An 18,305-nucleotide genomic window follows, 5' to 3' on the forward strand; every position below is an offset into this window, starting at 1 on the left:
TCACTAGGCACAAGCACCAATAATAAACGTTTCATATCTCACAGAAATAAGGCCCATAAGCTTACTAAAAATACACTGCCGTTTGAGCAGTTACAGTTGGGAATGACGTAACGTGCAATGACAAGAGCAAACGAATATCGGCGTTAGATCGCAGTGCATTTGTTTCGTAATCTAAAGCGTTAATCGAACAATTCCAATTATTAACTATTCAATCAATGTGAAAACATAAGCTGTAACCTTTAACATGTTATACTGCATTTATATAGTGTTGTAAGCATTGTTATTATTTATAAACACAAACAAAATTTAATTTTTTCATTTTTTCCTTGGGGATGCTGCAGTGTCGCATTGCTTATGTACGGGCCGCCACTGGTTTATATCATAAAAATGTATAGACTTGTTTTTCAAAAACTATATGTCAGAAAATAAAATTTAAAAATATTTGAAATTAGCATGAGAAATTGAGTAAGAATCACACACAGCTAGAAAGAAAAAGTTAAAACTTGTCAGACTCAGATTAATCTGAGTTCGACAAATTTTAACTTTGAATAGTTAAATTAATTCCCTACTCCAGGAATATCAGAAAACTTGTGAATATTACTGACATCAGGGAAACTTCAAAATTATAAAATCAATCCCTTCAACTTTTTCTCACTTCTTATTCAACTCCTAGCCCATAAGTGATATCTTACTATCCCCCATCCCAACAAAAAACTTGAGGTAGCACAGTTTATGCTTATTTCCATTCCTCTTGGAGATTAGGAAGTCTCTCCTCCCACTTTTTTCTTCCTTTATCTTTCTCATCCACAATTTTTTTTTTTAAATGTCATTTTGCAATCAATTTACTTGTCTGTGTACAGAAAAGGTGTATAACATCAACTGTTCAAGGGAAGGATAGTACCAAGAGCACTAACCCCCTTTCTCCTAATGTTCCTTCTCACTTTCCCCCATAAATTCAATCCAGCATTTCAATTATGAAATTAAAAACGCTATTAAACTGTAGCCTTTCAATTTCATAACCATGGGTAGGCTAAGGAGATAATCTCAAAACTTTGCTCTAGAAATCAAATCACATGGAACTTTTTGAAACAACTTTAGGCCTTCCAATATGCAAGGTAGTCTCACACCAGATTAAAAGATTCATCTTCTACCTAGAGACAAACATCCATGCCCACTGAAATATTTGTACTCATGGCCTGTTGGGTCAGAGAGCAGATATAACAACTGCTTGGTTAAGTTTATATTATTTTTAACCTTTTTTTTTTTTTTTTTCCCTTTACAAGCATGTTAGTAAACAAACTTTCATATGGTGTATTAATCACTATCAGTTCCCTTCCACAAAAATGAGCATTATAATAAGAAGTTTTTGTTATAATAGATCAAGCTGTAATAATTACAGATAATTTTTAAAAATTAATTTTCAGTTACACACAGTAACAAAAGTTTGTCAAGCACCAAGTAATTTTCTAAAAGTTCCAAAATTTACTTTCAGGAGCAAAAGAAATCTATCTGTAATAAAAAATCCTATTATAAAATAATTCTTTTAATTTAATTAAGTGGTCAATCTTACTCACATAAGATTTATTCATCGCTCTTTTAACTTCATCTGAGCCCTCAGAATAAATTTTTTGAAATATTTTTTTAATTTAATTAAGTGGTCAATCTTACTCACATAAGATTTATTCATCGCTCTTTTAACTTCATCTGAGCCCTCAGAATAAATTTTTTGAAATAACTGATTTAATGCTGCTTCTCCTTCAAGTTTTTCATCGGCTTCTTCTTTTTTGATGTCAACAACAATTTTGTCCCAGTCTCTTTTTTGAGGATAAGATGAAGGATAACTTGCAACATTTTGATGTTTTTCACCATCTAAAATTAAACATACTTATTATAATATAAACAAAAAATTTAATATATATATATATATATTGTAGAAAGTATTTTACCTTGGGTAAAATACTTTCTAGTCTGACCTTGCACTATGTGCAGGGTCAGCTAGACTTGCAACACTTGCAGGCACAAACTCGACTTGTTTGTCTGTTTGCTTACTTGGGAAATAGAGTAAAACTAGGTTTAAAATAGCTTGGTATCTTTAACATATATATTATATATATATATATCAAAAAAATCAGCTAACTTCTGAATAAAAATAATGCAGGAAGAATATGGAGTAATATTGAAATAATGAGAATAGACTAGGGAAATTATCAAAATATACTGCAGTTGAAAATAGATTAAAACATGATTTTACAGTGGAGAAGAGGATGATTAGAGAGCAAATACTACGGAAAAAAAACTTTTGCTTTGTATTATCCTCTATCGGTATTCTTTCTAGAATTCATTTATTAAAGACCTCTGTAAGAGTGGAATCATTAAAAAATAAAAATACAACAGTTATTCTTAATGACAAACTAAAACCATATGTCAAGAAAGCAGATTTGATATGTTCTATTTCTTGTAGCAAGGGATCGGTAGGACAAATGGATCAGCTTGATTAATAACAGCTCTTATTTATGATAAGGAAGATTTGCAGAGTGCATGAATATAACCACAGTGTGTGTATGAGAGAGAGTGTTTGTGTGTGTATGTGCAGATGAACGCACATTTCTTTTAAACCATTGAGAACCGAAGCTCTTCCCATGTGGCTGATAAACAGCCAGGCAATCATCCAAAAAGGAAATACTATCACATCTAAACAAACTGCTCTGTAAAAAGACTCCAGTCCTGCATAAGAGCTAATTCACCATGGATTGCATTTGTCCTTATAGTGGGAACAACACTCCTCAACAAACAGTGCTCATCTCCATTAGTGAATAGTTTATTTATTCATATCACACATTATTAGGATTTTTCCAAGTAGCATGGCTCAATTGTACTGTACTAAATTCAAGGTTTCATCTTAGTACTATTGAATTTTCTGTTATTATGCAATTACAGGAAAACCTCACTTAATGAGAATATTCAATATGCATGATAATCAGTTAGCACGAGTAAGTGAAATGATACTATTTCCTGCTTGAAGCGAGTGATTAATCAGTTAATGCAATTTTTTTTATACTATGCGAAACTTGCCAATTTGCAGCAAGTGACAGCACTTTTCGATGTAACAGCCAGTAGGCAGTGGCCAGCAACACTTGGCAGTTGATTCAAAGCTATCATCACAAGTGCACGTGTGCAATCTCTGTTCACTTGCTTAATCACTTTTCCTTCACTCTATTTATTTAGATACCTATAAAGCTACATTCAACCTGATATGGAAAAGAGAAAGACTGATAAAGAAAGCTGCAGTAATAAAGGAACCGTATAGCAGAAGGTCACTGTGCAAATGATTTCATGGTTTTAATAACCAAGCTGATAACATTATTAAAGAAATCAGCACATTTGGAATAGAACTTGGATTTAATGAACTGGATAATGAAGATGTGAGAAACTTGCTTGATTCCCATTCAGAACAGTTAAACGAGAATGATCTCCTTCAACTAGAACAGTGTGCATATGAAGAAGATAAGGAGTGCGAACAAGAAGAGAATGTTACGACTAAGAAGCTAACTGCAAAAGAACTTGAGCTAGTTTTCAATCACATTGAGCATAAGGAAATTTTGTTTGATGTTGATATGGAACGAAGCTTCGAAGCTTGATAAAGAGGTCACCAGCTATTGCAAATTGCTTAACAAGATGAAAAAGTCCACTATTCAAACATCTTTACTTTTTGTTTTTTTCTTTGTAAAAAAAAGTAGCTCAATCAAATGTTTAGACACTAAATAAAAATTTAAGCAATTGATTTTTATTAACTTTGATGATTTTATCCTCTAATATAGATTATACATTTTTTTTCTTCAAATTTACGCTAACTGATGGATGAATTATAATTATTCCTATTGTTTACTGTATTGGCTTAACGTGATTTCGCTTGGTGCACATTAATTGATGGATTAATTAATCGCATTAAGCAAGGTTTCCTGTACCTATATTTCAAATTTAAATTATATTCATAGTGAGGATGCATAAGTAAAAATTTCATAATACAGAGTTCTCTTTTTCATCTAAGTTATCTGTTTTTATTCTTTCTGTCAACCCACATTCCTATTACTATACTGCATTAATAATTTTAATAGTTAATATACTGTATTAATACCGTGGATTGGTTAAGTGCGAGATAATCAGAAAACCTTACATTAAGACCAAACATAGAATTTTTTTTAAGCAACTTGAAACCTCCAATAAGCAGAGTGAGGGTCATCCACCTAGCGATGAAATTTATCTATCACTAAAGACACTAATAACTATGTTCCATGGTGGGATTCAAACCTGCAGTCTGTTGAATGAAGAGTGGGTGCTATCCATTCATTCAACCAAGTCACAAAATAAGATAATAAAAAAAAATGTTAAGCAAATTTTTTTATTTACTGTGACTCTCACCAATGAAAGGCTTTCTGTAAACCTATAGTACTCTAGTATTGTGGGCAGGCTAAGGATTTTTTTTTTAATTTTTATTAATTTTGTACATTAATTTTCAATTTTTACATAGCCCAAAATCTTACTCCAGAAACTAAATGTACTTTTTCAAGTCACTCCAAGCCTCTGATATATTAGCAGGAAGTGGTCTCACATAGTGATGAAATTCTGCCACCTAAAGACAATCAAAAACATCCATGGCAAGATTCAAATCCATAACGTTTTCTTTTCTTTCTTTTTTAGGTGATTCGTACTCATGAAAGGTTATAAGCCTATTATACATTAGTACTGTGAATGGGTTAAGTTTTTTTTTTCCCCTATTTATTAATTTTTTTTGCATTTTTATTTATTTTTTTTATATAGTCCAGAAACCCTGCTCTAAGAGTTGAAACAAACTTTTTCAAGATGCTTCAGGCCTCCAACAAGCATATGGTTGTCATCTTCCACCTAAAAACAATCAAACACTCATGCCCACAGTAGGATTTGAACCTGCAACTTATTGGTTTGGAGAGCAGATATGCTAATCTTTTCTTTCTCTGTTTGCATTAGCTGTGTCTCCTGCCAGGATCTTGGCTGACTAGTCATCAATCATGCTTTCAGCATGTTGAGCACAGTTAAGCCTGGGATGGATTTCATTCCATGGTGGGCTGGCAACATACAACACGGTCAAAAACTCTGATGGAACTGATATAGATGGCAGTGCCAATATTTCATTGAAGTCTGGAGGGCCATGCCCAGGAAGTCTTAGTATCACGCCTCCACATGGACCCCCCCCCCCAGGGAAACATGGTGTCGTAATGAGCCATGGCAAAGAGCTGGCAGAAAGCTATAAAGTGCATTTCCCAAGACGTTATGTGGCCAGCGTGGGAGATGTTAAGACTGTAATGACATCTGCTGTTTCATCATTGGCACAAGAATTCATATATCAACAGCAATGTGAAACAACAGACAGGCAGAAGATTCTGAATACAGATCAACAGCTGACAGAGTGAGCCAAGTTAGCTGGCTATTGCAGATGTGGAAGAGATCAGGGCCTCACCACGTTATTATCCTCTATCTTATAGTCGACCATGGAGAAACGGAAATATTTTACAAGCTATGCTTTGGAAGTTGGAATCTGCAACGTCCCAAGCTGTAAATAGTTACAGGGAAGAAGACACCTGAAACTGTAAGTAAAACTAGCGCTGCAAGTGCACTCCATGATGATGTCAACTTAAATCTGAAAGGAAGGTCAGTATCTGATATTCCTTGTTTGAAAACAAGAAACAGAATCTTGAAAATTGGAACATTATATAAACTAGGGAATTTTGACAAACTTATACAGGAAATAAAAAGACTTAAAGTTTATGTGATGGGAATTAGTGAAACAAGATAGGAAAACTAGAATGGCATTACATTTGTATATTCTGGTGGAGAGAAGCATGAATATGGAGTAGGTTTCATGATTAAGAAAGATATCTTTAAATGTGTAATGGGGCTGTGGCCCATAAACGAAAGAATAATACTTATTAAATTAGCCACAAAGCCTTTTAACATCATAATTATCCAGGTTTATGCCCCTACGATGACTCACAATGATGAAGAAATAGAAGATTTTTATAATAATTTACAAAAATGTATAGAATATGTAAAATCAAATGAGATACTCATAGCGATGGGTGACTTGAATGCAAAGATTGGAGAAGGGGAAGAAAATCCAGTTGTTGGAAAATTTGGACTAGGCGACAGAAATGAAAGAGGTGAAAGATTGATACAATTCTGCATTCAAAACAACTTGCGCATAATGAATACTTTCTTTCAACATCCAAAGTGCAGACTATATACTTGGACAAACCCAGATAACTCTAAAAGAAACCAAATAGATTTCATAATGATAAATAATAGATATAAAAATAATACAACCAACATAAAAACATACCCAGGTGCTGATATAGGTTCAGACCATAACCCCATTGTGTCTACTTTGAAAATTAAACTTAAAAACATTTCTAAAAACAATCATACTGAAAGACTTGACTTCACAGCTCTGAATATACCTGACAACATAATGGTGTTTAACTCGGAAATTAGGAAGAAAATAGATCATGTAGGATATAAAACAGAAGACAATATACTTTTGTAACACAGAGGAAATTGAAAACAGGTGGCCAAATTTTAGAAGTGCAATATATAAGACAGCTAATGAGGTTATTCCAAAAATTAAATACAATAAGAAAAAACCCTAGATGACTGAATCAATGCTAGAGCTTATGTAATAAATTTAGTTTAATCCTTTATCCAAGTGTGAGCAAACAAAGTTTGCGCCTGAAAGTATCTTCAGGACTGGGGTAAGGTGGTGCAACACCAAGATGACTCCTTGCAAAGGTGGAGCAAGCTACCAACACTCCTATCTCAGTATCTCCCATAATGCAAAACACATCTCCTTGTGGATATGTCTAATGTTATGCATTAAGCGAAGGGCCACTACCCAGACTAGTTTCGACCTTTATTGAGGTCTCTTCAGATAACCTTGCTAATGCTTCTGGCTGGTATCTCCACTTGGGCCTGGCTCCCACTGAAGAGACCTCAATAAAGGTCGAAACTAGTCTGGGTAGTGGCCCTTCCCTTAATGCATAACATTAGACATATCCGCAAGGAGATGTGTTTTGAATTATGGGAGATACTGAGATAGGAGTGTTGGTATCTTGCTCCACCTTTGCAAGGAGTCATCCTGGTGTTGCACCACCTTACCCCAGTCCTGAAGATACTTTCAGGGGCAAACTTTGTTTGCTCACACTTGGATAAAGGATTTAACTAAATTTATTGTATTCTAACCAAGTGAAAAATAAACTTTCAACTAGAGCTTATGAATGAAAGATAAAAAAAGGAAAGTACACAACAGTATAGAATACTCAATAAAATGATAAAAAATGAATGCAGGAAGGCTAAAGACAAGTGCCTAAATGAAAAATGTAAAGAAATAGAGGAACTGGACAAGAAACACAATAGTAAAGAAATACATAAGTTAATCCAAGCCCTGACAAAAATAAAAATTTCAACCATAATCCTTGTATAAAAGATACAAATGAAAAAATGCTACTAGAAACACAAGATATCATAAAAAGATGGAAAGAATATGGAAAAGAACTCTTTGACTCTGATCGCACAGATGCACCAGATATACAAAATATGGATAGTGAACCAATTTATTATGAAGAAATAGAATACGCTCTAAGTCAAATGAGAACAGGTAAAACACCAGGCCCTGATCAGATCCCTATTGAATTGTTAAAGAAAGTAAATGAAAACACACTTAATGACCTAAAGGTTATTTTTAATAACATCTATGATACAGGATACATCCCTGATAATCTAAGGAAATCCATCTTTGTCACTATTCCCAAAATTCCAAGTTCAGAATATAGACTAATAAGTTTAACAAGTCATGTTACAAAATTACTACTGAGAATAATCCTAGAAAGAATAAATTGCACTTTGTCAATAGAAAGAGAAGACACTCAATCAGGTTTTCAAAAAGACAAAAGGTACAAGAGAAGGAATCTTCAATTTGAAAACATTATGTGAAAGAAGCCTTGACAACCAGAAAAGCATATATCTTTGTTTTATTGATTACACCAAAGCATTTGATTCAATAGATACAAGAAATTAATACATATCCTATGAATAATGGGTTAAAAGGAAAAGATCTACGTATAAATTACAAATATATACTGGAATCAAATGGCCTCAATAAGATATAAAAATACATATTCTGGCAACTTTGAAATCAAAAAAGGAGTAAGGCAAGGATGCGTCTTATCACCCTTACTGTACAATATATATAGTCAGCAAGTTTTTAAAAATATTTCAGAACTGAAGGGTGTAAAAGTCGGAGGTAGGAACTTCAACAACTTCAGGTATGCAGATAATACAGTCCTTATAGCTGAATCTAAAAATTATCTTCAAAACTTAGTCACAGAAATTTACAACAGAAGCTTAGACATGGGACTAATTATTAACCTAAAGAAAACAAAGTGCATGATTATATCAAAAGAACCAATAAATAAGAAACTAAACATAACTGTTAACAAAAAGAAAATTGAACAGGTTCAGTCTTTTATATGTTCGGGACAAATGTTTACAGACAGAGGAAATTCCCTTAAAGTAATAAAAAGAAGAATAGAGATAGCAAGAAAAGCCTTTACTGATATGAAAACTGTTCTAACATCCAGAGACATTAATATAGACACAAGAAAAAGATTAATAAAATGCTATATCTGGTCAAGCCTTCTCTACAACAGTGAAACTTGGACTCGAAATAAAGAAGCAGAGAAAAAAATTAAAGCTTTCGAAATGTGGACCATCAGAAGAATGTTGAAAATACCATGAACAGAGAAAATGAAGATGTTTTAAAGAAAGCAAAAATGAAAAGAACATTAATGAAAATAATTAAAGAGTGAAAACTTAAATATTTTGGACATCTAACTAGACAAGAAGGCATTCAGAAATTAATATTAGAAGAAAAATTGGATGGAAAAAGAGGGAGAGGTAGACCCAGGAGATTGTGGTTTGAAGACATTAAGGACTAGACTGGCTTGAATTACCATAAATGTTCCAGAGCAGCAAAAGAAAGAAAAAGGTTCTGTGACATGGTTGCCAACCTCCTTCTAGGGGGATGACACTTGAAGATAACACACACACACACGTAGATATACACAAACTCCCCAACAATATGGTGCTATCAAAACCCTTGTTAATAGAGCTCCCCCAATCATTATTCTATCTGGGCTTAACAACTCACTGCTGAACTCTTCTATCTTCATCAGACCTTGTCCAATGGTTACAATGCCAAAAAGATCAATCAATTAATTGTTCCTCCTATCCCTCTCAACATACTGACTGCAAGTAATGTCATCGTTGTTTCTTATATTGACAGCACATTGGGGAAAAAATAGTCAGAACTCTTAAAAAAAAAGTACAAATCTCTGCATTGCATTCAAACCGCATCTGAAGATGGCTGCCCTCACTGCTCTCTCAAGCTACCTCCTTTATCTCTTTCTCTTTGTTCCAGGTGTTTACAGGACTCCTTGTTCTTGCAACTTATATTATGATCAAACTGGGAGATCTACAAACATCCCTAGAAGAACATAAAAAATACATCTGCTGCCATAAGTATGGTCAGTCAGGTGTAGTTGACATGCCTTGAATAATTTGTGCAGAATGAAACGGAAGAAATTTATTATGCTTCACCACAACAGATACAAACTTGAAAGAAAACTCAATCTTTTGTGTTTATGTTTAATATGGATGCATTAAGTTTACCCAGATTTGGGAGTTATTAGGCACAGGACTAAGTGGAAAAGATTAAAGCCTATTGTTTTGTGCATTTTTGTATGTATTTTTACAATTGTAATATTGTTTCTTTGACAATGTCTCAGTGACAGACAAAACATAGAATTGATTAAATGTGTGTTTAATTATTTATTTGTGCTGTTTTTATTCCATTATATCTTATAATGAATTCCAACCAGAATATAAATCTAAATAGTCAATTGCAGGGAGATTATATTGTGCAATACCAAGACATGTTTGTGCCAGACTATCATGTTTCATATTTTAATAGAACATTTTACAAACTTTTCAGTCAACTGTAATTTTACATGAATATCGTGATCCCTTTACAAAATTAATCGAGTTTTTTTGTATTTAATTTGTAGAAAGTCTTTTTTTTTGTGACACTTTCAAGGAGTCCAGAGACTCATTGAAGGAGAGTATCTACTCTACAACTGTATCTCCACCACTTCCATTCATCTTCATCATCTACACCAATGCCATCTATTGCCCCCACCACCACCACTAGTATTTTTTGTATGTAAATTGCATGCGTCCAGAAGGCTGATTTGTCTGTATATGGGATGAAAAACCTGAGTTTATGGAAGTAAATAACCTGCTACTTCCATATGAGATCAGCTAACTCACCTTCAATTGAAAAAAAAAAAAAAAAAGATTCCTCTCATCACAACGCGAATCAAACTCAGGCCTTTTCCAATCGAAGGGCACAGCATACTGTCGTTCTTCCAATTGGGCTATGGAGGCACTCTCAAAATTTTGAGAAATTTTCAGAGTGCCTCAAATATCAAAATATCATACTTTTTTTTTTTTTTTTAATTTAAATAGTGACATTGAAATTTCACTTAAAAAACATTAAACAAAACAAAACTTACCAATTTCAAATTGTTTTATATTCTTTGGCACACTAATATCTTTTTCTAGACTGGTCCAATGGATCCCATTGACCTTTTTAAGCTTTATTTCAATCTGTAAAAAAAAGCCATAGACATTAAAAATACTTATTATTCAGTGAAATCAAATCTCACTATAGTAAACTCACAGGAGAAGTTAGTTATGGTAGATTATTTGCTATAGGGCATTTCTTTCAGAATGGCATTGTGACTGTGTTGGGACTTTTTTGGCAGTTCATTACAGTGAACAAATTTTCCCTAGTGAGAGCTGACTCACAATTTTTCTTGAAATGGATAAAATTAGTACAAAATTGCAAATTACACTCCTAAAAAAAGTGGGAGGGGAGGAAGGCATAGACACCAAACTTTAAACTCGGAAGACCATCAAGAAATTTGTATTCCTGTTTTTTTTTTTTTTTTTTGGATAGTTTATGTATATCTAAAATTAACAAAATTTTGGAAATAATTCTGAATGCCCACCAGCCCCAAAATCCCTTGTTTGTGTAAATTTGAAACAGCAGGCACCAATTTTCTTGAAATGGATGAAATTATTGCAAAATTGTAGATTACATTGGTAAAAAAAAGTGGGAGGGGAGGCATGGACACCAAGCTCTTTGCCTTTCAGTGGGGTTTACAAAAATCCACCACTGAAAGGCCATATGATCAGCCATTATATCTGGAAAATGGAAATGATGTAGCTATAACTTATGAGTCACAGCAGGATGTCAGCCACTACATTGGCCAAAGGCTATTCTAGGTCATATTAGACTAATGCTTGCTTTTCAAGCTCCAAATTGTTGCACTAATTATGTTCTCATTAAAGCCAAGACAGTTCCAGCTCTCTGTTATCTCTCTCTCTCACATACGCAGTTGTCAAATTCTTTGTCTCGATGGTAATGCAAAATACTATGGCTGAGCCTGTCCTCTTTCCTCCCTTCAAACAGTGATTCCTTATAGTGTTGAAACAAATAGATGGAAAAAATCTTAAGAAACCAATGTTTGTTAAAGAAAGATGACATTGTTCAGTTATGGAAATGCAGCAGAATGCCTAATTATACTAAATATCAAAACAAGTACATTTTGAACAGTGTGAGATCATCTATTCATTACTTGGACATCAACAGATGCTGTATGGTCATTCAAATGCTCAGTGATGTGCCACACCGGTTCTTGACAGGTGGTCCTGTTGTATGCTTTTCTGGGGCTTCAACTCTGAAGATCTGTCACTCCAGGCACACCATCCATCAATCTCATTATTGGTTTATCCCTCACTCTTTTTCTAGAAACTTTACCTTCTATTACTGTTTTAAGAAGTCCTCCTTCCATTCTTTCACAATGTGTCCAAAATATTTCAATATTCTTGTCAATATCCTTAAGGAGCTTAAAGTTCTATCGACCTGTTCTTATTTTTTAAAACAATCATCATTATTCTTTGCAAATTCTATGTACACTGTCAGATAACTCAAATCCTACAAACTCTCTCTCTCCACATTGTCTACCCACTTTTGTCTTGGCCAGCATCTTCTGTTTATTCTGTCCATTGCACTAATAAAAGTTTGTGATCTGTCTACTGCTATCCATCCTTCAGATGTGTTCAATGTTTCATTGAATTATTTTGAATAAATGAACTGTATTTCCTATATAGTTCATTTGTTACCTTTTACACCCATCCTATTTATGGAATCTTTCTATAACATGCTCTTTCAAATGCCAATAATGTGGAAATGCAGTAGTAGATGCAGCAGAATGCCTAATTATATTAAATGTCAAAACAACTACATTTTGAACAGTGTGGAGCCATCTATTCATTAATTAGACATCAACAGATGCTGTATGGTTATTTTCACAGGGTCTTTGACCACTATGTCTCACAACCATAGAGAGCACTTGTAAATATGCACGTTCCCAGCACTTGTGGTTTTGTGACAAGATCTGCTGATTTACTTTTCCATATCTTGTCCATTGAATTTATTTGCTTTTTCATCCTCTTCTTTCTGAATATCATTTTTGGCTTTTGAAAGAACACGTTACAGAAAGATGTTATGAACTGAATGAATACATAAGATAAACAAATAGCAGTGTAGAAATTAAACTGCAAAGAGAATCTAATGGAAAAATAATTCAAAGGAAACAAGCTTTTAAAACGATACTATATTTTTAAAATATAGTCATCATCATCAAATTCCTGCCATGTACCACCCTCAAGGGACGTACAGGATATGATAGTACTACATGAAAAAAATTACATCACTAACTTCTTATCTACAATTTTCCTCCAAATCAGTCTGTTACTTGTCAAGACTCCAACATTATCAGATCTTATACTTCTATCGTCTAAGGCACTTTGTACCGTATCAATCCACCTATATCTTGGTCTTCCCCTGGGTCGTTTTGCTGCCAACCTGGCAGAGAACACTTGTTTTGCTAATCTTTCTTCGCCCATTCTGTTTAAGTGACCATACCACCTGAGCCTAGCTCTGCTAACACATTCCTGGATGCTGACAATGTGAAGTTCTTTCCTAATATCCTCGTTTTTAATATGATATTGCCATTGATGCCATCTGTTCACACCTATAATCTTTCTCAGGACTCTCATATCTGCAGTCTCTAGTCTTTGGTCAAGTGTTTTACTTCTGACCCGGCTCTCAGATCCATAAGTTAAACTAGTTTGAACACTGTCTTGTATACAGCTAATTTAGTGTTCCGACTAATTTCCCTCTTATTCCATATGAATTTATTCAATTGACTTCCCACCATACCAGCTTTGCTAATTCTGTTGTCTATTTCTATATTTAATTTACCATCTTCACTAAAAATTGTGCCTAAGTAGCTGAAATGTTTTACTTGTTCCACAGGGTCTCCATTCACAACACAGTTGACATTTTCAATGATTCTGCCTATTTTCATTGTCTTTGTCTTTTTATTGCTGACCTTCATACCATATCTATTACAACAGTTATTTAATTTAGTCAGAGAATCTTGCAGACTTGTAGCGGATTTATTTAGAAGTATAACATCATCCGCATAAAGCAAAGAGCTGATATTAACATCTCCAATTTTGATATCATGTTTAATACCACTTTCCTTCATAATGTGATCCATATAGATAATGAATAACAGAGGGGATAATGTACATCCTTGTCTCACACCAGATTTAACATTAAACAATCTTCCTGTGCTTCCTTGAATTCTAACTGCTGATTTACAACTCAAATAAAGACTAAGTATTGCTTGATATAATGCCCCATTGACACCATATAACTGTAGCGTATTGAATAGTTTGTCTCTTGGCACCTTGTCATATGCCTTCTCCAAATCGACAAAACTTAAATACAGATCTTTGTTATATTCCCATGCTTTCTCAACTATTTGTTGTAAAGTGAAGATCTGATCCTGACACCCTCTATTCTTCTACTTGGTGAAGAACAAGAAAAGCTTGTTCTTCATCAAGCTTTTCTTCCACAATTCTTCTCAACCGTTTCTCAAGTATACTTGCATAGATCTTGCCAGGAACACTCAGTAGGAAAATACCTCTATAATTCTCACATTCAGTTTTATTTCCCTTTTGATATATGGGTACTATGAGAGCTCTACTTCAATCATCAGGAATTCGTCCCTCTGTCCAGGCTTTCTGAACTATGCAGTGCAGCCACTGTAAGACTCTTATACCACCATACTTCAGCATTTCTAGTCAAATATCATCTACTCCTGCTGCCTTTCCACATTTCAAGACTTTGATGGCTTTTTCTACTTCAAGTATGGATATGTATTCCTGACTGCATGCCTGGTCAGTGTTTTTTACCACTGTGCTGTCATTACTGCTTGTTTCATTTAGCAATTTTCAAAGTAATTACTCCATACTTCAATGATAGCTTTTTCTCCCGTTTTCATGTCACCTTTATCATCTCTAACTACTTTTACAGCATTCTTTCCTCCATTCCTAAGCTTCTTCAACAACCTCCAGAATATTTTGCCACCTTCTTGATATTTTGCCAAAGTCCTCCCATGACTTTTGTTTAGCTAGTTTTACATCTAGCATTTGTCTCTGTATTCTCTAAGAGCACAAGCTGACTTATTTGCCAGGAACTTTTGATATGCTTTCTTCTTTTCCTTCACTACCTCTTTAACTTCCTGTGTCTACCATGGAGTTCTAATTTTTCTATCCTTGTAGACAACTTCACCACATACCTCTCTAGCTGAATCAATCAGGACTTTCTTCAAAGCTTGCCACTGAATCTCCAAGGTTTGATTCCTGTTCTCAAACGCTTTCATTTTTTCTTCAACAATCTTTGTGTATTTTAGTCTACAGTTCACATCTGAGAGCTGCTCAACTTTTATTCGCTTTAAAACTTTCTTACATGTTATTCTTTTCAATATGAAAAGAATAACATGTAAGAAATATCTCTAATCCAGAATATTTTAGTAATAAGGTGTGGTACACGTTTTGGCTACTTGTATATGGAAATATGACTTCTGCATTACTTCAACCTTGGTATCACTTCTGGATCTGGCTCCCACTGATGAGACCTCAGTCTTTTTTGCCACGAACTTCCACAGTTGGTATTGAAAATAAAGCTTTGTTTTATAACTATTAAGGTCTCAAGGACCTTCCAGTCAATACCATCAAATGGAGGTGCTTTAACATCGGAGATCCAATCTATAACCAATTGGAAACAGTAGAACATGCATTCTACAGTTGCCCTGCATATTTGGAACAGATTAGGTAATGTATTGGGCATTCAATTACTTACAACAAAACAGGTTCCCCCCCCCCAGTACTCAATATCAGTAATTAATGAATTAAAATATCATTTATATAAAGTTAAAAAGAAACATGGATCTGAAAACCAGCAATGTGACATCGAAATGCTTTATAATATTACACTGTGGAAATTTTATTCTTCAGTCAGACGATTTTTGTATTTAGAAAGAAGCGTTCTAGATTCTAGGAGATATCAAATTTTTGACTAGATAGTGTAGACCACCCACATTATGCAATATTCACCCGGGGGGGGGGGTAAAATTCTGTCTATTTTTGCTATGAGAGGTTCTTTAAATAGTTCCATCTTCTTAATTCAATGCGGTGTTATAGTCAATTGCAGGGATGACTGGAGAGCAATCCCAGGCAGAGAAGACAAACTCAAGGTGGTTAACTCAGATAAGGCTAACCACCTGGGTATCAGTCATCTTTGCACTTTAGTTTCAATTAGTCTTTTTGTCGTTCATTCATATGAGATTGGTGAAAAAAGAAAACTGATAGCCATTGTTTATATGATGATATAAAATGAGCTGTGGCCTTTTCTTTATCTCCCATACTATCTATCTGTTTTTTCTTTCTCCTAATACTATAGGCTCTCTTGCACCCCCTATACTAACTACTCTAGGCCTATGATGAGCATCCCTTTACTTTTTCACCTCAGTAAAGGTTTCACCTGTCTGGGTAGTGACCTTCCCATAATGCATAGTATTGTACATGTCCATAAGAATATGTGCTTTGCATTATGGAATATTAAGGTAAGTGATGAGAAGTCATTAGCCACCACATATGAGTTGCCCATCGTGAAGTTACTTTACATGCAAATGCTTATGCTTGGATAAAGGATTAAACCAAAAATATAATTTCTTGGCATCTTTAATTTATAGTATTCATGGAAGCATCTATTAAAAAAGGCACAATGCAGAACCAGATTGTGAGAGAGTGGCTATAGTTTAAGCAGATCCCCCCCCCACACACACTTTGAGTCTTCAAAATTCGAGTCATCAGAATTCAAGGAGAACCGGCCTACCAGTTTGCACCGGTTTTCTACGCCTACAGCACCCAAAACACGGGGGTTTGGGTGCCATAGGCGTAGTATATATATATTTTTGTGATGAGAAAAAAAAAAAAAATAGGACGGTGTTTAAGTAGCATGCTTATCATACAGATAAGAGGTTATCATTACCTTCAACTGAAGGATTGTATGGGGAAAAATGTTTTAAAAAAATTGTTATAGAAAATTCTGAAGATTGGGATATTTGAGAATTGCAAGATATATATATATATTTTTTTTTTTTCCCCTCACAAAAGATATGATGGTTGATGTCAGCTCAACAGTTAAGAATAGATATATTCTCTTGGACTGACATTTATCTTCTGCCTTTTCAAATACATATCTATAGTTTTTTTTTCAGCTTCCAAAAATCATTTTCTTTTTTTGTCATCAACAAAAATATGGAGCAAGTTTGAGATCAGCACGAGAATGTATCAAGAGTTTTTTTGTTCTTTCTTTTCAATGTGATAATTTTTTTTAATCCTGCTTGAAACTAGATGGAGAACATTCCTATGTCAAAATTTACAGTATACCATGCACATTTTTATGCTGAAACACAGTAATGATTAGTATCTGTATCAAGTAGAAATCTACCAGATACTATTATTAGCTCTACCTTTTTCTATTCCTCTTCTGCCAAACCTTTTCATAAAATGACCAAACCTGGTCCATTTTCTACATGTTTGTCCCAATTATTTATTCATAAAACTTCTACTTCTGCCCTATCCCATTGCAAACTATAAACTCAAATCTCATTGCTAGAAAAAGAAGCATATGTTATCTCAGATACTTAAAATAATATTCGGAGCTGATGCTAATTTCAGCTAGGACTACTGATCCCCCCCCCCCACCTTCTTCTGACTCTGCTAAGGCATTTCAAAAAAGTAAGGAAAACTCATACAGCAAGTTAGTAATTATATGAAGTGGAGTAAATAATACAGTAATCTATCATTTATCTAATCACATCAGGAAGGTAAATTTGCCATTCTGATAACTGAAGGATGAGATAATTGACATACAATTACATGGTGTGGTACCAAAAGTCAGATGACATGCAAAGGTTTGTTAATTGAAGGGTCATTTAAGGTCTGATAAATGGCAGATCACCATATACTGATCACTTAAATATGAGAATGTTTATCTGTTAACAGTCAAGGGTCTGCTTTGTGGATCAGTATTCAAGAAAATGCAGAAGTCAGGTGGGATAACAGTATTCTCTGTTCTTGGCTACTCTTTAACTTGTGCAGTGATGTTACTATAAAAAGTGAAAGAAAACATTTGGTTATTTGTTTATCATGAAAATGTCAGAAGTTGTACAGGTGATTCTGATGTAGTTGTTCCTTCAAGAGGATTTGAAGAAAGTGTTAATGTGGATACATGAATAGTGACAGATTTTGGTCTAACATTGCTAGTGCAAGGTTTTGCATTTTCAAGCAAAAAGATTAAAGACTGTATGTGTATTTGCACTTTTGCACTGGAAGTAGAGAAGGCAAGGGATCTAGGAGTACTAACTAAAACTGAAGTTCATTATACAGACGATAAAAATAAAACTGAATGCTTTAAATAAAATTACATAAAGCAGAAAAAACATCTAATGCATGTACTACACTCTTAAGGCTTTAATATACAATTCTAAGCCAAAGAATAATACCACAGATAACTGATTTATATTTACCTTAGATGGAAATACCTTCCAGTCGCTTTGCACTGGATCAATATCATGAGCAAGATCCAATTCAAGACTGTATTCAGAACCTGAAGGCAATCTTGTAGTACAACTAAGCTGAAAAATAATCCGGTATTTTTCAAAACAAAAATG

At 34.1% G+C, this 18,305-nt stretch overlaps 1 protein-coding gene across 1 annotated transcript in view; it reads right to left on the reverse strand.

Moving 5' to 3' along the window:
* Positions 1-18,305, reverse strand: part of Sgt1 (suppressor of G2 allele of skp1) — a 153,546-nt gene that overhangs the window by 17,967 nt on the left and 117,274 nt on the right. Inside the window, exons 9-11 of the mRNA XM_090402953.1 lie at positions 18,162-18,269; positions 10,659-10,752; positions 1,673-1,869 (exon numbers count right to left, since the gene is read on the reverse strand). Coding sequence (XP_090259079.1) covers positions 1,673-1,869; positions 10,659-10,752; positions 18,162-18,269 — 399 coding nt within the window. The remainder of the gene's footprint in view (positions 1-1,672; positions 1,870-10,658; positions 10,753-18,161; positions 18,270-18,305) is intronic.

The sequence above is a fragment of the Typopeltis vanoorti genome, chromosome 13, assembly GCF_054136105.1.
Source record: "Typopeltis vanoorti isolate ZY-2024b chromosome 13, IOZ_Tvanoo_1.0, whole genome shotgun sequence".
Lineage (NCBI taxonomy): Eukaryota > Metazoa > Arthropoda > Arachnida > Uropygi > Thelyphonidae > Typopeltis > Typopeltis vanoorti.